Consider the following 26000-nt stretch of genomic DNA (forward strand, 5'->3'; position numbering starts at 1 on the left):
CTGTCTGCGAGCATACGACAGGGGTATAACTGCCATAACAAATACCAAAAAATAAGCCTAGGATGAACAACTTCAGTGAGAGATGACTTCGTCAAAACAGTTTCAAGTTTCATGTGGATCAAGTTGTCTGGATAAGATTCTGGGTATAATCATAACTAAAAGGGACAAAAACGCCATAACAAAATTGGTAGCACTTCATACCCGTATAACAATCCCAATACCAAGACACTTGGCCTCTTGGTAAATGTGATGACACTGTTTAAAGGTTTTAAATGCATTTGACAGTGTGATATTGAAAGTAGGTCAATGCCATCTATTTGAACGATGTTTTTTTATTAAAATTTATTTTTCATTCATTTTCTCATTTTGATAACAAGACATGACATACAAAATACATGAATAGAGACAAACATTCACATCTGTATATCCACAGTTACACTTTCTTTCCAACAGACTATTGTCAGTGGATCTTAAATAAGAATGAAAAAATGTGAGGCAACAAAACATAACATTAAATTATAAAGATTGAACTTTATAGATCTATTGATTTTAATTGAATGATGTTGATAGCCCTTTATCCCAGCATCATACTGGCACTATATCATGGCACTGGATCTTAATGAGAAAAGGTTGTCAGAGACCAAATTTGTCCTTGAGCTTATGATCCAAATGACCTTGAAGTTTAATCTAGTAAAATGTATCTTTCGGTTATTATACATCTTGTTTAACCCCAACCTTTTCTCCCTTAATTTCACGACAAAATGTATATAATTGAAAAATTAGAAAAAATGACCGAATATGTATAATCATACTACAATGTGGTTTGTACTTTGTGGACCATACCATGTTGGTACCATGTTGTCTACTATGTGGACCATACCATGTTGGTACCATGTTGTCTGTACTATGTGGACCATACCATGTTGGTACCATGTTGTCTGTACTATGTGGACCATACCATGTTGGTAACATGTTGACTGTACTATGTGGACCATACCATGTTGGTACCCTATTGTCTGTATTATGTGGACCATACCATGTTGGTACCATGTTGTCTGTACTATGTGGACAATACCATGTTGGTACCATGTTGTCTGTACTATGTGGACCATACCTTGTTGGTACCATGTTGGTACCATGTTGTCTGTACTATGTGGACCATACCATGTTGGTACCATGTTGTCTGTACTATGTGGACCATACCATGTTGGTACCATGTTGTCTGTACTATGTGGACAATACCATGTTGGTACCATGTTGTCTGTACTATGTGGACCATACCTTGTTGGTACCATGTTGTCTGTACTATGTGGACCATACCATGTTGGTACCATGTTGTCTGTACTATGTGGACCATACCATGTTGGTACCATGTTGTCTGTACTATGTGGACCATACCATGTTGGTACCATGTTGTCTGTACTATGTGGACAATACCATGTTGGTACCATGTTGTCTGTACTATGTGGACCATACCTTGTTGGTACCATGTTGGTACCATGTTGTCTGTACTATGTGGACCATACCATGTTGGTACCATGTTGACTGTACTATGTGGACCATACCATGTTGGTACATGTAGTCTGTACCATGTTGTCTGTACTATGTGGACCATACCATGTTGGTACCATGTTGTCTGTACTATGTGGACCATACCATGTTGGTACCATGTTGTCTGTACTATGTGGACAATACCATGTTGGTACCATGTTGTCTGTATTATGTGGACCATACCATGTGGTCTGTACCGTGCCCTCTGCACCATGTGGTTGATATCATGAGGTCTGTATGATGAAGTCTGTATGATGAAGTCTGTACGATGTAGTCTTACCATGAAGTCTTACCATGAGGTCTGTACCATGAGGTATGTACCATGAGGTCTGTATCATGTAGTCTGTACCATGTAGTCTGTACCATGAGGTCTGTACCATGAGGTCTGTATCATGTAGTCTGTACCATGAGGTCTCTACCATGTCCCCATGTAGTCTGTACCATGAGGTCTGTACCATGTAGTCTGTACCATGAGGTATGTACCATGTAGTCTGGACCATGAGGTCTCTACCATGTAGTCTGTACCATGAGGTATGTATCGTGTAGTCTGTACCATGTAGTCTGAACCATGAGGTCTGTACCATATGGTCTGTACCATGTGGTCTGTACCGTGCCCTCTGTACCATGTGGTTGATATCATGAGGTCTGTATGATGAAGTCTGTACGATGTAGTCTGTACGATGTAGTCTGTACCACGAAGTCTGTACCGTATGGTCTTACCATGAAGTCTGTACCATGAGGTCTGTACCATGAGGTCTGTACCATGTAGTCTGTACCATGTAGTCTGTACAATGAGGTATGTACCATGTAATATGTACCATGAAGTCTGTACCATAAGGTCTGTACCATGTTGTCTGTACTATGTGGACCATACCATGTGGTCTGTACCGTGCCCTCTGCACCATGTGGTTGATATCACGAGGTATGTATGATGAAGTCTGTACCATGTAGTCTGTACTATGAGGTCTGTACCATGTAGTCTGTACAATGAGGTCTGTACCATGAGGTATGTATCATGTAGTCTGTACCATGTAATATGTACCATGTAGTCTGTACCATGAGGTCTGTACCATGAAGTCTGTACCATATGGTCTGTACCATGTGGTCTGTACCGTGCCCTCTGTACCATGTGGTTGATATCATGAGGTCTGTATGATGAAGTCTGTACGATGTAGTCTGTACCGTATGGTCTTACCATGAAGTCTGTACCATGAAGTCTGTACCATGTAGTCTGTACCATGAGGTCTGTACCATGTAGTCTGTACCATGTAGTCTGTACAATGAGGTATGTACCATGAAGTCTGTACCATGTAGTCTGTATCATGTAGTATGTACAATGAGGTATGTACCATGTAATATGTACCATGCAGTCTGTACCATGAAGTCTGTACCATATAGTCTGTACCATGAGGTCTGTCCATGAGTTTTGTATCATGTAGTCTGTACCATGAGGTCTGTACCATGAGGTCTGTACCATGTAGTCTGTATTATGTAGTCTGTACCATGTAGTCTGTACCATGTAGTCTGTACCATGAGGTCTGTACCATGAGGTCTGTACTATGTAGTCTGTACCATGTAGTCTGTACCATGTAGTCTGTACCATGTAGTCTGTACCATGAGGTCTGTACCATGAGGTCTGTACCATGTAGTCTGTACCATGAGGTATGTACCATGTAGCCTGTATCATGTAGTCTGTACCATGAGATCTGTCCATGAGGTCTGTACCATAAAGTCTGTACCATAAAGTCTGTACCATAAAGTCTGTACTATAAAGTCTGTACCATGAGGTCTGTCCATGAGGTCTGTACCGTGTGGTATGTACCATGTGGTCTGTACCATGAGGTCTGTATCATGTAGTCTGTCCATGAGGTCTGTACAATGAGGTATGTAAGACCATGATGGCCATTAGACTGAGGTTGGTACCATTTGTATGTACCTTGAGGTTAGTACCATGTGGTCTGTATCATGTAATCTGTACTATTTGGTCTGTACCATGAGGTTGGTACAATGCAGTCTGTGAGGTCTTATCATTAGGTCTGTACCATGTAGTCTGTACCATGAGGTATGTACCATGAGGTATGTACCATGAGGTCTGTACCATGAGGTCTGTCCATGAGGTCTGTATCATGTAGTCTGTACCATGAGGTCTGTCCATGAGGTCTGTATCATGTAGTCTGTACCATGAGGTCTGTACAATGAGGTATGTAAGACCATGATGGTCATTAGACTGAGGTTGGTACAATGCAGTCTGTGAGGTCTTATCATTAGGTCTGTACCATGTAGTCTGTATCATGAGGTCTGTACCACGAGGTCTGTACCACGAAGTCTGTACCATGAGGTCTGTACCATGAGGTCTGTACCATGAGGTCTACCATAAAGTATGTACCATAAAGTCTGTACCATGTGGTCTGTAAAATGAGATCTGTACCGTATGGTATGTACTATTAGGTCTGTACCCTGAACTCTGTACTATTAGGTCTGAACCATGAGGTCTGTACCATGAGGTCTGTACCATGTAGTCTGTACCATGAGGTCTGTACCATGAGGTCTGTACCATGAGGTCTGTCCATGAGGTCTGTATCATGTAGTCTGTACCATGAGGTCTGTACAATGTAGTCTGTACCATGAGGTCTGTCCATGAGGTCTGTATCATGTAGTCTGTACCATGAGGTCTGTACCATGTAGTCTGTACCATGAGGTCTGTACAATGAGGTATGTAAGACCATGATGGTCATTAGACTGAGGTTGGTACCATTTGTATGTACCATGAGGTTAGTACAATTTGGTCTGTACCAAGCGGTTGGTACAATGCAGTCTGTAACATGAGGTCGGTAAGATGTGGTCTGTACCGTACCATGATGGTCTTTACCATGAGGTTGGAACAATGTGGTATGTACCATGTAGTCTGTACCCTTAAGGGTCTTTACTGTGAGGTCTTATCATTAGGTCTGTACCATGCAGTCTGTACAATGAGGTATGTACCATGTAGTCTGTACCATGAGATCTGTACCATGTAGTCTGTACAATGAGGTATGTACCATGTAGTCTGTACAATGAGGTATGTACCATGTAGTCTGTACCATGTAGTCTGTACAATGAGGTGTGTACCATGTAGTCTGTACAATGAGGTATGTACCATGATGTATGTACCATGAGGTCTGTACCATGTAGTCTGTACCATGAGGTCTGTACCATGAAGTATGAACCATGAGGTCTGTACCATGAAGTATGTACCATGTAGTCTGTACCATTTAGTCTGTACCATGTAGTCTGTACCATGTAGTCTGTACCCTAAAGGGTCTTTACTGTGAGGTCTTATCATTAGGTCTGTACCATGCAGTCTGTACAATGAGGTATGTACCATGTAGTCTGTACCATGAGATCTGTACCATGTAGTCTGTACCATGAGGTATGTACCATGTAGTCTGTACAATGAGGTATTTACCATGTAGTATGTACCATGAAGTATGTACCATGAGGTCTTTACCATGAAGTATGTACCATGAGGTATGTACCATGTAGTCTGTACCATGAAGTATGTACCATGACGTCTGTACCATGAGGTATGTACCATGTAGTCTGTATCATGAAGTATGTACCATGTAGTATGTACAATGAGGTATGTACCATGAGGTCTGTACCATGTAGTCTGTACAATGAGGTATGTACCATCTAGTCTGTACCATGAGGTCTGTACCATGAGGTTTGTACCATGAGGTCTGTACCATGTAGTCTGTACCATGAGGTCTTTACCATGTAGTCTGTACCATGAGGTCTGTACAATGAAGTATGCACCATGTAGTCTGTAACATGTAGTATGTATCATGAGGTCTGTACTTGTAGTCTGAACCATGAGGTCTGTACCATGTAGTCTGAACCATGAGGTCTGTACCATGTAGTCTGGTAGCATGATGTCTGTACCATGTAGTCTGGTAGCATGATGTCTGTACCATGTAGTCTGGTAGCATGAGGTATCTACCATGTCCCCATGTAGTCTATACCATGAGGTCTCTACCATGTAGTCTGTACCATGAGGTATGTACCATGTAGTCTGTACCATGAGGTCTCTACCATGTAGTCTGTACCATGAGGTATGTACCATGTAGGTCTGTACCATGTAGTCTGAACCATGAGGTCTGTACCATGTAGTCTGTACCATGAGGTCTGTACCATGTAGTCTGTACCATGAGGTCTGTACCATGTAGTCTGGTAGCATGAGGTCTGTACCATGTCCCCATGTAGTCTGTGCCATGAGGTATCTGCCATGTAATCTGTACCATGAGGTATGTACCATGTAGTCTGGTAGCATGAGGTCTCTACCATGTCCCCATGTAGTCTGTACCATGAGGTATGTACCATGCCCTTGGCTTTAGATCAGGAGACTTACACCTTACAGTTGTCATTGGAAAGCTAACACCATTTTGATGCCTTCTCATAAACAGAACCATAAACAAGTATTATAACTGCTCATTAACAGTAACTTTAACCTGCTGTCCTTTGTTTGATTAAACAAATGTTGAGTGGCAATACCAGGTGGCCAGTCATGTTGACCGCGGGTCATACAGTGTCCAGAGATGTTCAAATTGTTTGTGATACTCTTTGACCAACATTGGATTGTCTGAGATGAGAAGGTTCTCCTGGTTTCCTGTGATGGCCTGGCGGGTCCAGTTAAATGAACCATTAATCAGTGTCTTTTCATCAATGACCACAAACTTATGATGCATGAAGAATGAGGACCCATCTGTACGAACAGCAATACCTGAAATATATACAAGCCCCAAACAATTCAACTTGTGAAAATCATTCCATGGTACATGTTTATCAGTAAAAGTGTAACTCACAAAGATATATCCTCTCATTAATACAATAATCTTTCTGGGTGTCCGAGAGTTATTGTTTACACAATCTTATTTCAAAAGTGCTCAATTGTGTGCTTTTACCCTTAACCTTGACAGATGACCACCAAAATCTAATCAGGTGTAGACCTTAATGATTCTGGCACCCTGAAATACAGACTGGCTTAAAGTATGCTCATACATGACCAGCATATATAAAATGTGATTGAGTCCGACAGAAAGTGAAACATAAGTAGGTATGATGGGAATACTCCCCTCCACGACCTCGTCGTTTACATTATGTGACATTATCTTTTTAGTAGGAAACTACCCGGACGAAAATTCCCAGGTACGAAAATGACCGCAGTACGAAATTGAATAGGTACGAAAATTCCTGATTCCCCAACACCATGCATAGGTGCTTCGCACGTTTTTAAGTACAAGGCCGATTATAGACTAAATAATAGAGATCTCTATATAGGGATTGGATTTCACTTTTATGTTAACCATGCTTTTATGGAGCAATTCCTCTAAGAATATATTCTATGGGGGCACGCTAGCGCCCCATTTGGAATAATAATATTCTTAGAGGAATTGCTCCATAAAAGCATGGTTAACATAAAAGTGAAATCCAATCCCTATACTTACACTAACGGATGTTGTTTCTTTAAGTCTGTGTGATTACAATATTTTTTCTTTGTAAGTAAAAAAAAATCATATAAAAGTCTGACACAGTGGGAGGAGTCAATTATTAGAACAGCCAATGGTGACGCTTCACAACAAATTGATAATTGATTTGTTTCCGCGAAAAAAAATAGTTCTGTTTTTTATATGATATTAACATAAATAACAAAAACATTTTGATAGATTATCATATTCAATATTGTTAAACATGTTATTTTTATAAATTTTCAAATTAAAAAAATAACCATTTGTAACTTAAATTGTAAAGCCATGGTCTTGGCGAAAGTAGTTCCCGTACCCTGTCATATTTTCATACGCAAGTTCAAAGGTCAATGTTTCCATGCAAGAATGGTAAACAAATCGGTCTGGTATTGTTATATAGTGACAAAACTTTGCAAGTGTAAATATATATTAGTCTATAATCGGTCTTGGACTTATAAGCGTGCTACGCATCTATGCACCATGCACGTCTGCTGGGCCAGAGGAAACTTGGGCTACGGCAAATGTAGGACAAGTGTGTATAATAACAGCTGTATACATGTAATTTGCTTTTCATCAGTTTTCAATAAAATTGAATTTCTGGAACACATTCTTAGTGTGTCTCTTTCCACTAGGCTCCAGAATAAATGTATACCTTCACTACGCAAACGCCAGACCTGTGAGCCAGTAGCGTCGACCTGTTCACAGTCTGTAATCACTCGTACACACACTCCTCTCCTGTGTGCCTGGATCAGCAGATCAGTCAGGTCAGTGCAAGTCATGACAAATACACATACATCCATGCTCTTTATGGATCTAGACAACTTCATAAACAGTTTGCTGAGTGAATTTTCCTTATGAGAAAATCGGCACTCCCTTGTCACACAGCCATTTACTTTGGTGAAGTAATCAACGCACGCCACTTTGCTATCGGGAAAGAAAATCACCTCTGTCATGTCCTTCTTTGCATTTGATTTCTTGGCAATCTTTTTATAAATCGTGTAGATAATTTCAGTGAAAGCACCGAGTGCTATTGTATACCCCGCAAAGCGTAGAGCATCATGCACCTTCATCTTACATGCTTTGGGGATTCCACCGGAAGGACTTTCTCCATCTAAAAATAGATATTGTGAAACTAAATCGCAGTCGGAACACCTCTCCTCCGTCTGCGAATGTAGAAAGAAAACCACGAGAGCTTCCGATTGACTAAATAGCCAATATCAACTGAGAACGAAGGCTGAAGCTGATGTTTTTCAAGTTAATGAAATATTGTTATGTTATAAAATGACTGATTTGATTTTAGGACTCGCACAACCAGAGACTTGTATATCAGGTATATACGTCTCTGGCACAACTAAGCAATCAATGAGCTGGTGTTTCCCGTGAACCACGTCCCTGAGGAAAATGGGGTTCTTATACGTTTGTATAGCTGTAACATGTTTTCCTGAGTAAAACATATATATGAAATGGGTACTTTCTATATATACAAGAATAAAGAGTAGGGTCTTGAGATTTGGAAAATCAAAAATATACACTCCTGCTGAAAAAAGAATAACGTAGGATTCGAGGTGTAAAAAGGCGGGAATTCCCCAGTGTACTGTATACCCGTGTAAGAGAAGGAGAAATAGCAGCCAGACTGGGCTTCGAACTCGGAACCCTCCTAACTGTAGACGGACACTCTACCACTGAGCTACCTCGTCGCCGAGGATCGACCCAGTCCAGTTCCGCTACATTCGTGTGCTCGTATATATGCCATTAAACCTATACAATAACAACATTTATCCAATAGAAAATACTTCAAACTTTAATTTGATATAAATTTCACATCATTTGAACTTCAAACGACGGAATGAAGGGATGGGGTCACTAGTAATAACATATAGTGAATTCTTTAGTTGTGCGAGTCCTTTTAGAGACTGATTTGTGAAGCATTTCAAATAATTCATTGTAACTTTTAACGTCAGAGTGTGAAAAATCAAACTTCATGTTTTATTTATTTTTATTTATTTTTATTTTGTATCCGTCCATGTCTTTTACTGTTTGAGTCGGTTTCAATAGCTCATTACAGCTAATGTTGATTTGTTATAACATGTACCGACTTTAAATAAAGTTTGAATCGAATCTATTATCATCAGAAATTGTTTATCCATATTAACAAATCAATTATCAATATGAATAAATGATTTCAAACTAAAACAAAATCTCCACCATACCGAAATGTCGGAAATCGTATAACACAAATACACCACAGTAGGATACGATTACAGTGTAGCTTCTTAAAATCTCATCTTTTCGAGAGAAAAATTATTGATGACCCGTTCTGTAGCTGTGGATATATTGAAGACAGTTTTCACTATTTATTACAATGCGAGAAATTCTCAGAAATAAGAACTCGTTATATTTGGTCTCTGAACTATGATTTTGATTTAGACACACTGCTATGGGGAAACCAGTCTTTGAATAACAAACAAAATGAAGAAATTTTCATTGCAGTTCAAAACTATATTATTAATAGTAAACGTTTCAGTGACTTCCAGTTTTTAAATATCAAGTTATCATTGAAATATACCTGTATCATTACTATTGTAATACATAATATTGAAATAATCGATGAGCAACATTAATTTTGTTTTTGTTTTTAGTTTAATAAGTTTATCAATTGTTTAAATACCAATTCATTCACTTGTTTAATTGTATGTTTAATGAATATAATTCACGGTTGCAATGTTTAAAATACCACTGACTCATGTAAACGCATGCTGAACACAAACAAAGGGAGATGACTAACATAAGCTGTAAGCTTGCTGTCAAATCGCTATTCATTTGGAATTATATGTACAGTGTATATGTTTATTGATGTTTCCACTGAATAAAAATATTGTTTAAACTAAAAAAATAAACTAAATGATTATTAATTTATATTTAGAAGCGCATTTATTTAAATAAAGGAATGCAAAATAAACATTCTGTGACAGAATTTTTTACAAGTGTATAAAATATGTAGTATTTTCATGTTTATATATTCTTGTGTATTCTTTTGCTCCACGTACTATTTTTATAACCGGGTGTAGGCGGTTAACCCTTACCGTTGTATTAAAACCGGATGAGGAAAAAGACAGTACTCTGGACAATAAAGACGAGGAAATCTTAATTCCGTTAATAAATTAAATTCAATTTCTTTTTATTAACATTACCAACGTAAACATTTGAGTAAATCACAGGTGATAGATATAAACATTGGACTGCTTTTCATGCAGTTGGCATTCATGGACGTATTGATTCCAGCTTGAGAAATAGTCATATGATTGGTCTAACTGATATTTCGAGTGAGGCATGATTGAAAATGAGAACGACAACAAGGCACGGGATGTGATGAAAAGTAGAATTAGTTGAATCACTTAATTGTGCTGTCCTTGCCGTAAAAAATCTGCCACTTGGTGTGACATACCACTTACAAAAATGTATATAATATTATGATTTAGTGCATTTTTGCCAGTGAAATATATAGAGGATATTGAATGGTTTCCCGTTTAATATAACATATATTTCACGAGTATGACAGAATATCGATATTTTCACGAGTGCGAAGCACGAGTGAAAAATATCGAAATATTCTGTCATACGAGTGAAATATATGTTATATTTAACGGGAAACCATTCAATTTTCTTTTTATTGCATTTCATAAACTTAAAAACAAAATTAAAAACATCAAAAAATAAATAGTCAAAAAGTGCGGGAATCAGTAATGACGTCATCTCTTTGTGACGTTACCCCACGTCAACTTGACGGCGCCATTTTGAAAGGACTGGTCAACGCAATATTTAAGCGTTTTCTGCTGTTAAAGGAGAATCTGTGCATGAATAGCTAACGCCAAGTAAGTATTTTGTCAATAACTAGTCAGAATATTTTAGAAATACAGCAAAATAACCAATTTATCTATCTCCGTTTCGATTGAAAAAATCGGCAAGTTTCAACGAGGTGAATACAAAGGTCCGCTCTGATTTGTCAAAAACGGAAAACTTATATTTTCACTGCAAAACTTATATTTTCACTGCTCATCGCTGCAGTGAAAATATAAGTTTTATTAGTTTGATAAATTTCTATATTTCATTGGCTAAAATGCAATAAAGAAATGTATCAATCTAATAAAACTTATATTTTCACTGCGGCTATGAGCAGTGAAAATATAAGATTTTGCAGTGAAAATATAAGTTTTCCGTTTTTGACCAATCAAAGCGGACCTTTGTATTCACCTCGTTGAAACTTTCTGATTTTTCCAGTCGAATCGGAGATAGATAAAATTATTATTTTGCTGTATTTCTGAAATATTCTGACTAGTTTTTGACAAAATACTCACTTGACGTTAGCTATTGAAAAGGCTTAAATTGTGCTGATCAGTCCTTTCAAAATGATGTGGAGTAACGTCATAAAGAGATGACGTCATTACTGATTCCCGCACTTTTTGAAACTATTAATTTTTTGATGTTTTCAATTTTGTTTTTAAGTATATGAAATGCAATAAAAAGAAAATGTAATATAGCCAACGCCAGTGTTGAATACATACCCCATTATTGCGACTCACTACACTTAAGCTGGTTCCGGAATTTGAATTTCCGGATTTCCGGATTTTGCGAAAGTTTGTTAACAACACGCGCAACCCGATTGGCCAATCAGCCCTGTTTCACCTTAACCAAGTCCCTGTGGAGAATGCGTTTCTATGGTTTGTAGCTGTTTCCCGGAGTAAATCGCACTCGTGAAAATATCGATATTCTGTCATACTCGTGAAATATATGTTATATTAAACGGGAAACCATTCAATATCCTCTTTATATATGTGTGTGTGATTGAATATAGATATGTGAGTTCAAATGTATAATATATAAACTAACTGGAGAAAGGCGCGTTAGCAACAGCTTGCCATATAGGAGAGCGATACATGCCCTCTAGACTTCTTGTTATTGTTATATCATTGTCAGAGAATTGTTTAGATCAGGAAATTAATTTTCAAAACAGTGTTTCCTTAGTTTTACCTTCTAGGACAATATTCAAAATGGACATTAGTCGTAACTCGTTGGGGGTGTGCAACCTAATCAAAATCTTACAACAGTTACTCCCCTTAGACTGGTGTAACTTTTCCAAAACAAAACATCTGTGGTTTGTTATGATCTGATCCTACATGGGCATGTGACGGATAAAAGCGACCGGGTAAGAGACGTAATTGTAATTTGGCAAACGTAGCAACTCGTGTATACGGTTGTCATTCGCAATGGTTATCTTAAAAGTGGCTATTTAAGTGAACCGATCGGAAAATGATCAGCTGTTTTTACTGGTGTGTGTTGATTAAAGTTGCATAACGCTTAGGCAATCATTTTCAGTTCTGTTAACTTTAGCATAATATGAATATCATACACCGTCTGATTGTCCTCACATGATGTTAGGGGTGTCAGGATTTTCTAAAATAAAAGTTCATTGCCATAAAAAAAATCAGGAACGTATAATGTTATTCTCCTAGATCTACCTAGACTATACAGTAGGCTATAGTCTACTTACAAAAATAAGCTTAGACCAAATGGTAACGGATATCATTAAACAAATGTTGCATTGAAACATATTTACATAACGTAAGAAAAGAATGATTAAGCAAATAATGGTTTCTTGCTTATTTTTCTTCGGGGGAGGTGGGCTCAGGCAATCATCAAGGGATCTTGCATATGGGGCGCCGTTTTACTATTTATTCCCATTTGGTGATATCACCTATTCAATCAGTGATATCACCTATTCGAATAGGTGATATTACCCATTCGAATAGGTGCTATCACTTAATGAAACGAATAGGTGATATCACTTATTCGTTTCATTAAGTGATATTCGAATTGGTGATATCACCTATTCAAATTGGTGATATCACCTATTCGTTTCATTAAGTGATATCACCTAGCTATTCACCTGTTCAGAATACCGCTTATTGCAGCTGACGCTTAGTATATTTACTGGGCACTCATTTTCACAAACAAAAACCACAACATTGTACATGTCTGTAAAGCACACACGATAGTGCCATAATAGCTCTTGCCAATGCCGACCTCACTACCACATCCTTGTCAGGCTTACAGACCTGAAAGCGTCTATCTAGGTGCACTGCAAAAGCTTGAATGACCAACATACCTAGTACACCTCACCTGTATCACAGGAAAAGCACGTGCACCTCGCGCCACATTACCGATACACTCTATGCCCTATAGTCACCACACTGGTGCCCCTCACTGTAAACACATTGTAGAACGTAACACTGATAAATTAAAAAAAATAGTCCACTCACTAGGTACATACTACACCTCAGAGAGTTACAGATATAAATAGCCACCTACTAGGTACATACTACACCTCAGAGAGTTACAGGTATAAATAATCCACCCACTAGGTACATACTACACCTCGGAGAGTTACAGGTATAAATAATCCACCCACTAGGTACATACTACACCTCAGAGAGTTACAGGTATAAATAATCCACCCACTAGGTACATACTACACCTCAGAGAGTTACAGGTATAAATAGTCCACCTACTAGGTACATACTACACCTCAGAGAGTTACAGGTATAAATAATCCACCCACTAGGTGCAATATACTACACCTCAGAGAGTTACAGGTATAAATAGTCCACCCACTAGGTACATACTACACCTCGGAGAGTTACAGGTATAAATAGTCCACCCACTAGGTACATATACTACACCTCAGAGTTACAGGTATAAATAATCCACCCACTAGGTACATACTACACCTCGGAGAGTTACAGGTATAAATAGTCCACCCACTAGGTACATACTACACCTCAGAGAGTTACAGGTATAAATAGTCCACCCACTAGGTACATATATACTACACCTCAGAGAGTTACAGGTTATAATTAAGGTTAAATTTAATTGATATGATTCCCGTCACTCTTCAACATTATCCAATATACATATACAACAAAAGATGGTAAGAATTGTGGAATCACAATGCTACTCAGGAAAACACTACCAAATACAACACAATATGATATAGTTGTGAGAACGTAAGAGTTAGAATAAGTGGAACTGTCTGAAAATTAAAGGGACATCACGGTAAACCAATTTTTATTTTGTATTTTTTCAAAATATTGGATATACATGTATCTTTAAAAAAAATATGTAAATTTTGTGACATACACAATAAAACGCATGCGCACAACAAACTAAAACACCTGAAAACAAAAATGGCTTCCAACGTGAATCAACTGCGGTTGAAAACGATAGCAGCTTCCGCAATAAAGAGAATAATGGCAAAATGGGTCAAACACAATCCTAGAATTACAGTGGGTGCCCAGTACAATAGATTGGAACAGTTCAAACATGAAAACAGCAGTAATACGGACGCTGCTCATATTCTTCTTGATTGCTGGATAGTAGGCCATAACAAACTCGGTAATATTTACACAAACTCGGTAATATTTATACAGTCTGTACCAGTACATCGCTACTGTCACTATACTATATGTACAGTGTTTTCACTTATATACACATAAATATTTGTGCCGGAATATATACAGAACATGTTATTTAACATATAAACCAATGTATAATATCGTTATCCAACGAACCCAGATGGAATATTTCGACTTGTAAACTATAGCGTATTTGTGTTTACAAATGAAAATGCCTCGATTTCAAAACAGTCATGTGATGATTTAAAAATAATTTCCGCGCTAAATTAAGAGGGGGATTCCCAACTAAATCGAGTGGTCAATCTGGACATAGGGATCGACTGTGAATATTGGGATAGCACAGAAACATAACTGGAAAGGTACAAAACACATACATTCAATGAAAATAATGTTTTTACCGTGGTGTCCCTTTAATGAAGTTGGTAGAGGGACGCACACATGCATACAGATACAAAAAAAGGAGGAGGAAGCAGAGAAAAGCATGCAAAAATGCTTATCCTGGTATTTTCAGTGTACCTTAACTGTATACATTAACATGTTTGAGGTATAAAAATGAAGGGCCGGTCGCCTTGGAAGTTTGACAAAATTCATTTGTCCGCAGATAAATATATGGCTGTTCGTATGAGAGCCATGTAGAACAGAATATATTGAATATCCTAAATATAAATTAAATGACATTCTGGCAAGATGTATATAAAATGTAGCATTTGCATGAAATTGTCTAAAATAATATTTGTTTTGTACAATTGTTCAGGATAAATGATGTAGACGGGATGGATAGTGATGTGGTCCAATAAAGGAGCTAGACAGCAATATTCCCACAGGTAATTAGTTATAATTAGGATCAGGAAAAAAGGTGTTGTGTGACAAAGGCATAAAGGTATTGATATTCAAGGTAGCTACATGTAGTTTATGGAAAAGTTTTATTTTAAATTAGTAATAGATGCAGAGAGATTATCGTTGTTGAATGTACAGATTGGTGTACTGTCAATCCTTTTGATGTTTATAAATATGTCCTTTCTTGCCTCTAAATTCATAAAGTATTTGATCAGTTGTAGAATTCCTTTTATTGTTTAACCTATTTTTATTTTTTTTTCAGAGTTTTATCCATTGACGATGACAGACAATCTTCTAATCCCAATAGGGGTTTTCTGGGACATTGAAAACTGCAATGTACCACGGTGGAAGTCCGCTATATCTATTGTAAGATGTATCCGTGAGAGATTCTTCATTGGAAGACGAGAGGTGGAGTTTCTGTGTGTATGTGACACAACTAAAGAAAATAAACAAGTCATTCAAGACCTCAATGCAGCCCAGGTATGTGCTTCAGTTTGTCATTGTTTGAGGATAATGATGTATGTTTATAACATTTTGTCCATTATACTTTAATGTATCTAGATGCTATATGTATATATCATCCGGGTAAATGATATTAGCATAATGCCACTAAAAGTATGATGGACTGAAATGTGTCAATACATCAGTGACATGACATTTCGGTATAATGGACTGACATATGTTTTTTCATGCATCTGTGACATGACATTCAGTAAAGGGGATTGAGATATTGTATCAATACATAGATCTCTGACTGTGACCCTGGGTGTAAGTGAGGTATCTCTGACTATGACCCTGGGTGTAAGTGAGGTATTTCTAACTATGACCCTGGGTGTAAGTGAGGTTTCTCTGACTATGACCCTGGGTGTAAGTGAGGTATCTCTGACTATGACCCTGGGTGTAAGTGGGGTATCTCTGACTATGACCCTGGGTGTAAGTGGTATATCTGACTATGTCCCTGGGTGTAAGTGAGGTATCTCCGACTATGACCCTGGGTGTAAGTGAGGTATCCCTGAATGTGACCCTGGGTGTAAGTGTAGTATCTCTGAATGTAACCCTGTGTGTAAGTGAGGTATCGCAGACTATGACCCTGGGTGTAAGTGAGGTATCTCTTGACTATGACCCTGGTTGTAAGTGAGGTATCTCTGACTATGACCCTGGGTGTAAGTGGTATCTCTGACTATGACCCTGGGTGTAAGTGAAGTATCTCTGACTATGACCCTGGGTGTAAGTGAAGTATCTCTGACTATGACCCTGGGTGTAAGTGGGGTATCTCTGACTATGACCCTGGGTGTAAGTGGGGTATCTCTGACTATGACCCTGGGTGTAAGTGGGGTATATCTGACTATGACCCTGGGTGTAAGTGAGGTATTTCTAACTATGACCCTGGGTGTAAGTGAGGTTTCTCTGACTATGACCCTGGGTGTAAGTGAGGTATCTCTGACTATGACCCTGGGTGTAAGTGGGGTATCTCTGACTATGACCCTGGGTGTAAGTGGTATATCTGACTATGTCCCTGGGTGTAAGTGAGGTATCTCCGACTATGACCCTGGGTGTAAGTGAGGTATCCCTGAATGTGACCCTGGGTGTAAGTGTAGTATCTCTGAATGTAACCCTGTGTGTAAGTGAGGTATCGCAGACTATGACCCTGGGTGTAAGTGAGGTATCTCTTGACTATGACCCTGGTTGTAAGTGAGGTATCTCTGACTATGACCCTGGGTGTATGTGGTATCTCTGACTATGACCCTGGGTGTAAGTGAAGTATCTCTGACTATGACCCTGGGTGTAAGTGAAGTATCTCTGACTATGACCCTGGGTGTAAGTGGGGTATCTCTGACTATGACCCTGGGTGTAAGTGGGGTATCTCTGACTATGACCCTGGGTGTAAGTGGGGTATATCTGACTATGACCCTGGGTGTAAGTGAGGTATCTCTGACTATGTCCCTGGGTGTAAGTGAAGTATCTCTGACTATGACCCTGGGTGTAAGTGGGGTATCTCTGACTATAATGACCCTGGGTGTAAGTGGGGTATCTCTGACTATGTCCCTGGGTGTAAGTGAGGTATCTCCAACTATGACCCTGGGTGTAAGTGAGTTATCTCTGACTATGACCCTAGCTCTTAATGATGGAGGTATTAAAAGTTTTGATAAAACAAATTAAAGATAACAAATGAGTTTTAAACCCTTATTTTTATTTCTGTTTGCTCAGAAAATATAGAGGGGAATGGAAACAAAAATCAGACCATAGTACATATATGATGTATATTTTGCTTCCTTTTAATAAGTCCAATGTCAGCCTCAGCAATATGGGCAGACTGCCAAACGACTTGATGATTATGGGGGATATACTTTCCGTATGACAAGGCCCTTGCTGAGTTGTCAGCGTTCTAATGTGCAATGTTTGTTGTGTGTTTCAGGTGGATGTTGTACACATCAACGCTACCAGTAAAAACGCTGCTGATGACAAGCTTCGTCAAAGTCTTAGACGCTTCACTGACAAACACCCCCCGCCAGCTGATGTGGTACTTATCTCCAGTAAGTGGTATACCCCTCATCAACATCTCTAGGAATTACCATGCTCTCTCGATCCTCTGTAGTATGAAGTCCCAATACGGGGGAATATTTGCACTCTCTTTTCTTTGTGTGTGTGCTTTGGTTGATTAATAGACAACATGAATACTTTTGGCATTCATAGCCTTTGAAAATTTTTATAAATAAATGAGTTAGCAATAAAACCGGTAACTTAATTTGGAACTACTACCATAATAAAGATACAAAATTTAAAATGATTTAGCTACATAGTACCATGTACCCCCATGTAACTCTTGATAAATTAATAATTACTCTCTACATGTAACACAGACAATTAGCCCATTACAGATGTATATTTATAAATATGTAGATTATTATATATAATAATTATATTAACACTACTTAGTTACAAGGGTACATACAACTGTAGTAGCAGAACTGCAGTACTGGTCTGGCTGTTGCATTGTAAACTTTTTGTATACTTTATTATTTATGAAATATAATTAGTTTTGAATGGCATGCATAATTTTTAGTTTCTATATGACTTTTGATGTTGCAAATGTTACAATTTATGACTCTTTTTTTCTGAATTTGAAATTACAGGTGACATAAATAATTTATGACTCTTTTTTTCTGAATTTGAAATTACAGGCGACATAAATTTTGCATCCGACTTGTCAGATATGCGCCACAGAAAGGGCTACCATGTGATCCTGATCCACATGAAACATGTTCACGAGGCCTTAAAGTTGTGTGCCAATGAGCATATTCTGTATGAGGAGTTGGTGCAGGACCTCCCTCAGCGTGAGCCTGATCTGGTAAGTAGGATAAACACATCCTGTATGAGTAACTGGTACAGGACCTCCCTCAGCGTGAGCCTGATCTGGTAAGTAGGATAAACACATCCTGTATGAGTAACTGGTACAGGACCTCCCTCAGCGTGAGCCTGATCTGGTAAGTAGGATAAACACATCCTGTATGAGTAACTGGTACAGGACCTCCTCAGTGTGAGCCTGATCTGGTAAGTAGGATAAACACATCCTGTATGAGTAACTGGTACAGGACCTCCCTCAGCGTGAGCCTGATCTGGTAAGTAGGATAAACACATCCTGTATGAGTAACTGGTACAGGACCTCCCTCAGCGTGAGCCTGATCTGGTAAGTAGGATAAACACATCCTGTATGAGTAACTGGTACAGGACCTCCCTCAGCGTGAGCCTGATCTGGTAAGTAGGATAAACACATCCTGTATGAGTAACTGGTACAGGACCTCCCTCAGGGTGAGCCTGATCTGGTAAGTAGGATAAACACATCCTGTATGAGTAACTGGTACAGGACCTCCCTCAGCGTGAGCCTGATCTGGTAAGTAGGATAAACACATCCTGTATGAGTAACTGGTGCAGGACCTCCCTCAGCGTGAGCCTGATCTGGTAAGTAGGATAAACACATCCTGTATGAGTAACTGGTGCAGGACCTCCCTCAGCGTGAGCCTGATCTGGTAAGTAGGATAAACACATCCTGTATGAGTAACTGGTACAGGACCTCCCTCAGCGTGAGCCTGATCTGGTAAGTAGGATAAACACATCCTGTATGAGTAACTGGTACAGGACCTCCCTCAGCGTGAGCCTGATCTGGTAAGTAGGATAAACACATCCTGTATGAGTAACTGGTACAGGACCTCCCTCAGCGTGAGCCTGATCTGGTAAGTAGGATAAACACATCCTGTATGAGTAACTGGTACAGGACCTCCCTCAGCGTGAGCCTGATCTGGTAAGTAGGATAAACACATCCTGTATGAGTAACTGGTACAGGACCTCCCTCAGCGTGAGCCTGATCTGGTAAGTAGGATAAACACATCCTGTATGAGTAACTGGTGCAGGACCTCCCTTAGCGTGAGCCTGATCTGGTAAGTAGGATAAACACATCCTGTATGAGTAACTGGTACAGGACCTCCCTCAGCGTGAGCCTGATCTGGTAAGTAGGATAAACACATCCTGTATGAGTAACTGGTACAGGACCTCCCTCAGCGTGAGCCTGATCTGGTAAGTAAGATAAACACATCCTGTATGAGTAACTGGTACAGGACCTCCCTCAGCGTGAGCCTGATCTGGTAAGTAGGATAAACACATCCTGTATGAGTAACTGGTACAGGACCTCCCTCAGCGTGAGCCTGATCTGGTAAGTAGGATAAACACATCCTGTATGAGTAACTGGTACAGGACCTCCCTCAGCGTGAGCCTGATCTGGTAAGTAGGATAAACACATCCTGTATGAGTAACTGGTACAGGACCTCCCTCAGCGTGAGCCTGATCTGGTAAGTAGGATAAACACATCGTGTATGAGGAGCTGGTGCAGGACCTCCCTCAGTGTGAGCCTCATCTGGTAAGTAGGATAAACACATCCTGTATGAGTAACTGGTACAGGACCTCCCTCAGTGTGAGCCTCATCTGGTAAATAACACAAGTTGTATGGGCACAGGAAGATTTTTCATAAAACTGATACATTCTTTCAATACTGCCTACATCTCTATTGTTTGTTTTTTAAGGTTATATGTACTTTTATTTACTTTATAAACTTATTCATATTTTGACGTGACACTTTGGATGGTGTGGGTTTCACCACTTTAATGACAAGTGACAGCTTTCATAAAGTATGAATCAGTCAGCGTCTTTCTATACATATATCTAGGTTGTAGAAATGATTTTGTTGTCAACTAAGTTGTTTATTATTTGGTTAAATCATAAGTCCTTTATTGTATCACCTTCCTTTGATTTGTATTTTAGTCGGAGGAGGGTCAGAAAGAGCTTGTAGTGGTAGGATTCCCTACCGACCAGCCATCCAGGATGGTGGAAAGTTGTCTGAAGAAGATGTCGACAAATTGTGGAGGACGAGTGATAAGTGTTACGGCCAGCTATGCCCTCCTCCGCTTCCCCAGTCATAGCGATGCCGTCAGGTAATCAACCAGTTACACCCTCCTCTGCTTCCCCAGTCATAGCGATGCAGTCAGGTAATCAACCAGTTAAACCCTCCTCTGCTTCCCCAGCCATAATGATACACCCTTCTCTGCTTCCCCAGTCATAGCGATGCCGTCAGGTAATAAACCAGTTACACCCTCCTCTGCTTCCCCAGTCATAGCGATGCAGTCAGGTAATCAACCAGTTAAACCCTCCTCTGCTTCCCCAGCCATAATGATACACCCTTCTCTGCTTCCCCAGTCATAGCGATGCCGTCAGGTAATAAACCAGATACACCCTCCTCTGCTTCCCCAGTCATAGCGATGCAGTCAGGTAATCAACCAGATACACCCTCCTCTGCTTCCCCAGCCATAATGATACACCCTCCTCCGCTTACCCAGCCATAGTGATGCAGGTACACTGATTAACTAACAAACAGAACCACAAGGCCACTGATTAACTAACAAACAGAACCACATGGCCACTGATTAACCAACAAACAGAACCACACGGCCACTGATTAACTAACAAACAGAACCACACGGCCACTGATTAACTAACAAACAGAACCACACGGCCACTGATTAACTAACAAACAGAACCACACGGCCACTGATTAACTAACAAACACAACCACACGGCCACTGATTAACTAACAAACAGAACCACATTGCCACTGATTAACTAACAAACAGAACCACACGGCCACTGATTAACTAACAAACAGAACCACACAGCCACTGATTAACTAACAAACAGAACTACATGGCCACTGATTAACTAACAAACAGAACTACACGGCCACTGATTAACTAAAAAACAGAACCATACGGCCACTGATTAACTAACAAACCGAACTACACGGCCACTGATTAACCAACAAACAGAACCACATGGCCACTGATTAACTAACAAACAGAACTACATGGCCACTGATTAACTAACAAACAGAACCACATGGCCACTGATTAACTAACAAACAGAACCACACGGCCACTGATTAACTAACAAACAGAACCACATGGCCACTGATTCACCAACAAACAGAACCACACGGCCATTGATTAACTAACAAACAGAACCACACGGCCACTGATTAACTAACAAACAGAACCACACAGCCACTGATTAACTAACAAACAGAACCACACAGCCACTGATTAAGTAACAAACAGAACTACATGGCCACTGATTAACTAACAAACAGAACCACACAGCCACTGATTAACTAACAAACAGAACCACACAGCCACTGATTAAGTAACAAACAGAACTATACGGCCACTGATTAACTAACAAACAGAACCACACGGCCACTGATTAACTAACAAACAGAACCACATTGCCACTGATTCACCAACAAACAGAACCACACTGCCACTGATTAACTAACAAACAGAACCACACTGCCACTGATTAACTAACAAACTGAACCACACAGCCACTGATTAACTAACAAACAGAACCACGGGGCCACTGATTAACTAACAAACAGAACTACACGGCCACTGATTAACTAACAAACAGAGCTACGCATATATATACATGGCCACTGATTAACTAACAAACTGAACCACACGGCCACTGATTAACTAACAAACAGAACTACACGGCCACTGATTAACTAACAAACAGAACCACATGGCCACTGATTAACTAACAAACAGAACCACACGGCCACTGATTAACCAACAAACAGAACCACATGGCCACTGATTAACTAACAAACAGAACTACACGGCCACTGATTAACTAACAAACAGAACCACACGGCCACTGATTACCTTACAAACAAAGCATTATTAGGAAAATTCATGTATACTTGATATGTAATTAACGGCCATGTGTGTAGTTTACGTGTAGTGATGTTGTAGCCTCTTTTTCAGCTCAGTGACAAGTCTCTCATTAAAAATAAATGCGGCCAGTTATTTTTATACACTGTCGCAAGGATTCCCCCCGGTCAAGTGTCCAGGCCAGTGGTCATTTTAATGTTAGGAGAGCGTGAAGGAGCATCTTAGATTGCCATTAATACAAGTGTGCAACTAGAATTTTAGGTTGTTTTGTATGTGGCTATATGATGGGAGATATTAATGTTGAATGATAAGGAGAACACACAAATTAATGGCCATAAATGATAATCCCCAGATTTATACCAGTTTGATGAGGTATATTTTCAATTTTTCAGCATTAATACCTATTTAATGGTTTTAACCTAAAATTGATAGTAAATGAATAGAATCTGCATGCAGTTGGTAGTGAACTGCAATAATTCAGCTTTATAGATTCACAAGCATTTAGGTTATTGGATTAACTACACAGCACCAGAATGGTGCCAATAACTGCTCCTAATCAAATATTTACTACACCAAATTGTGGTAATAAACTTATGTTTTCTTAATGTTATGTAGATAAATGAATTTCACAAAAAGGGTCTAAAAAGTTTGAAATAATTTGCTGAAAATAAGCGAATGCAAGATTGGACTGCAATAAAGAAGGCAGGCAGTACCAGGCAAACAGTTGTATAACTTTAGACTATGTTATGTCTCCAACACATTGATGTAACAATAGTCCCTGCAAGAGCTCAACTTGATCTTTCTAGATCCATTATATATTGGCTGTATGTCATGTGCTCATGAAACAGAGATATATTTATACTGTATAGTGTTTGTAGCAATCCATCATTTATACAAGCTAAACATCACAGTGAAACACAAACATCATTGCAAGTGTGTACATTGCTTCCCTTCCATGTGACACAAGCAGCCATGTCAGTTTACTAATTGTTAATCTGAGCACAAGAACTGCAATCATACAGTACAGATATATAACTATGATCAAATATATAGTCAATTCATTATTGAGGCGAGTATAGGCTGAAAATGGGGTATAAATTGAATGGAAGACTAAGATACATACCTCAGGTAGTGAGGAATATTGGCAGGAGTGTTGAGATGTGATCACTATGTACTTGATCAAGAAATGTGACTAAATTGCTTACACTTTTAAGCTGTAATGCATGATAGAACACTGGAAGCATACAGGGGTATATTTGTTCATCTTCCATGGCACGGAATGCCAGTGTAGAGCTTATGGTAGGGTGCATGAGTGAGCATCTGTCAACTTTTAACTTCTTCTAGTAAACTACTGAAAATGTATAAGTAACCGAGAGATGATATTTTGCCAGGAGGTACACATCTGAAAGTGGACATTAAAGTCTCCTCATAGGTCAAGGTCACAGGGGCCAAAAAGTTAAAATATTCATTTGTGAATTTTCTTTTCCAAGTTCTAACAGGCCCCAGGTACTCATCTTTGGCCAATAGATTCAGTGCTATGGAGTGCTGTAAGATTTCCTCAATCCAATGACCATGACCCATATATGTGTAATATTTTGCCAGTAGGTAACAAGGATTGAATATGCTATAAAGATTCAGAATGTGAGTCACCTTGGCTAACCAACTGTTTATGATTAATGATTGATGATTATTGGTTAATTCACCTGCGTACGTATACTGTCAACATTGAATTTTAACAGGTACATACTTATCAACAAATTGTCAATTACAGACTTTATTTCAAATACTTGAAGGTCTTGTAATTATGAAAATATGTACGAAATCCACTGTCCATAAGTTACAAAAGTGCTTGATTATAGCAATAGAAAATGAATGGACAATATTCATTGTCATTTAAAGACAGATGACTAAGTTTACAGTCCTGTAAACAATTTATGTTCATCGAGAAAAATAAAAAAAATATTTAATGATGGATATATACACCAATATGGTTACATTATCTGAAAAATATACAAGTCACGTAAATTCTCAGCCAGAATAACTTGTCTAATGATATGACATTGTAACATCAAATAAACATCCAGTTTGGAAAACTGTTAATATAAAGGTAAAAAGTATAGTGCTCTTAAACTGTTATAAATAATAAGGTTAAAAGTACTACTCTTTTATGATTGTTATAAATTAAAGTTCTATTTGTGACAAAGCCACATACTCCCAAAGAAATGTGTACATTTCGAGCTCTTTACAGTTTTCAGACTTAATACACACCTAAAAATTATCGTGAATCATTTTTATACATATATCGCTTACCCCCTGACTTAGATGTTTAAACGAAAATTTGAAGGTAAGAAAATAATTTATCGTTCATGAAAAGAGAACTATGCAGCCTCAGGTGAATACCAACAAAGTACATTGTACATACACTGTATATGTATGTGATAACCAGGTTAGGGAAAAACGATAACTTGAGTTTAATATGCGAATTCGCGTATTATACACTAGTTCAAGTATGGATTTGTTACTAAAAAAGGACAAAATCAATTAAACAATAAATTTTGAAGTACAGTGTATATATTACATTAATTTTGTATTTAATGCGATTTGATTTACGACAAGGTAAATAATATTTTACTGAGATATGTTTACTGAAAGCATCGTCTGCCTTGAAACTTGATTTTACACTACCGGAAAAACTGCATCAATTTTTGGCACTTTCCAACATGCAAATAGTTTTCATTTTTGCATTGGTATGATGTTTCATGACTATAAATAAATGCAACTTGGACGAAAATTTAAGAGTGATTTTGGCTATTTTTTGTAACAAAACTATGCATCAACTATACCTCAAACTTGCGTATTATATGGAAGATGGTAGTTTTCCCCAACCTGATAACTTAAAATGAAAATAACGAATTTCATTTTTGCCAACATTTCCCCGTCATTTACTAATTTTGTGTGAAAACGTTTCTATGCTTGTTTTCTGAAAAACCTGTTTAATTTTCACTTGATGGTGTTGCCCATTGTACTTGACAACAACCTTTCTAGAATTTGAAATAAACAATTATATATTCCAGAGAACATATCAAATTATTAGTGTATGATATTTTTTGTCATTTAAGTTTAATTTGCTGATTTAAGATTAATTTATATATGCATTATAATTTTGTTCAGATTACAGTAATAGACAATTCTAGCATATGTACTAGTCTAGAATCAAACTGTGTCTTGAGAACACCTTGTGTAAATTAGAAGTAAAAGAACTATAACCTACCTTTCTGTTGCTTGTTTACTCCTGGGTGTAATGTTTTTCACCTGACACCACACTGAACAAAACCAGTCCTACTGGAGAGCTGTCCTTTCATATG

General features: G+C 38.6%; 2 protein-coding genes across 10 annotated transcripts in view; one reads left to right on the forward strand and one right to left on the reverse strand.

Annotated features, from left to right (window-relative positions):
* Positions 1-314: 314 nt before the first annotated feature.
* Positions 315-25969, reverse strand: LOC117324556 (mitochondrial cardiolipin hydrolase-like). 7 transcript variants are annotated; one of them, XM_033880504.1, is made up of 4 exons: positions 25907-25969; positions 7705-8163; positions 1657-6310; positions 315-1476 (listed from the first exon to the last, which is right to left on the reverse strand). In XM_033880504.1, the coding sequence occupies exons 2-3, from the start codon at positions 8120-8122 to the stop codon at positions 6093-6095; spliced, it is 636 nt and encodes a 211-aa protein (XP_033736395.1). In that variant the 5' UTR covers positions 8123-8163; positions 25907-25969; the 3' UTR covers positions 315-1476; positions 1657-6092. The 7 variants fall into 7 exon arrangements, with proteins under 7 accessions (XP_033736395.1, XP_033736400.1, XP_033736380.1 ...); XM_033880509.1 differs by lacking the exon at positions 25907-25969 and having other exon boundaries at positions 7705-8549; XM_033880489.1 differs by lacking the exons at positions 7705-8163; positions 25907-25969 and having other exon boundaries at positions 315-1114; positions 1321-1476; positions 1657-6045.
* LOC117324543 (meiosis regulator and mRNA stability factor 1-like) overlaps positions 12130-26000 on the forward strand; it is a 54601-nt gene continuing 40730 nt past the window's right edge. For all 3 annotated transcript variants that reach the window (XR_004532020.1, XM_033880458.1, XM_033880469.1), the window contains exons 1-6: positions 12130-12255; positions 15276-15345; positions 15621-15838; positions 17775-17892; positions 18541-18707; positions 20672-20841. Coding sequence is in view for 2 of the 3 variants with exons in the window: in XM_033880458.1 (XP_033736349.1) it covers positions 15638-15838; positions 17775-17892; positions 18541-18707; positions 20672-20841 (656 nt within the window). In the remaining variant the exon portion in view is untranslated. The remainder of the gene's footprint in view (positions 12256-15275; positions 15346-15620; positions 15839-17774; positions 17893-18540; positions 18708-20671; positions 20842-26000) is intronic.

This window comes from Pecten maximus, chromosome 1 (assembly GCF_902652985.1).
Source record: "Pecten maximus chromosome 1, xPecMax1.1, whole genome shotgun sequence".
Lineage (NCBI taxonomy): Eukaryota > Metazoa > Mollusca > Bivalvia > Pectinida > Pectinidae > Pecten > Pecten maximus.

Coding starts and splice junctions, on each gene's coding strand:
- LOC117324556 (XM_033880483.1), bottom strand. CDS start 5,896: ATGGTACAGACTACATGGGGACATGGTAGAGACCTCATGCTACCAGAC.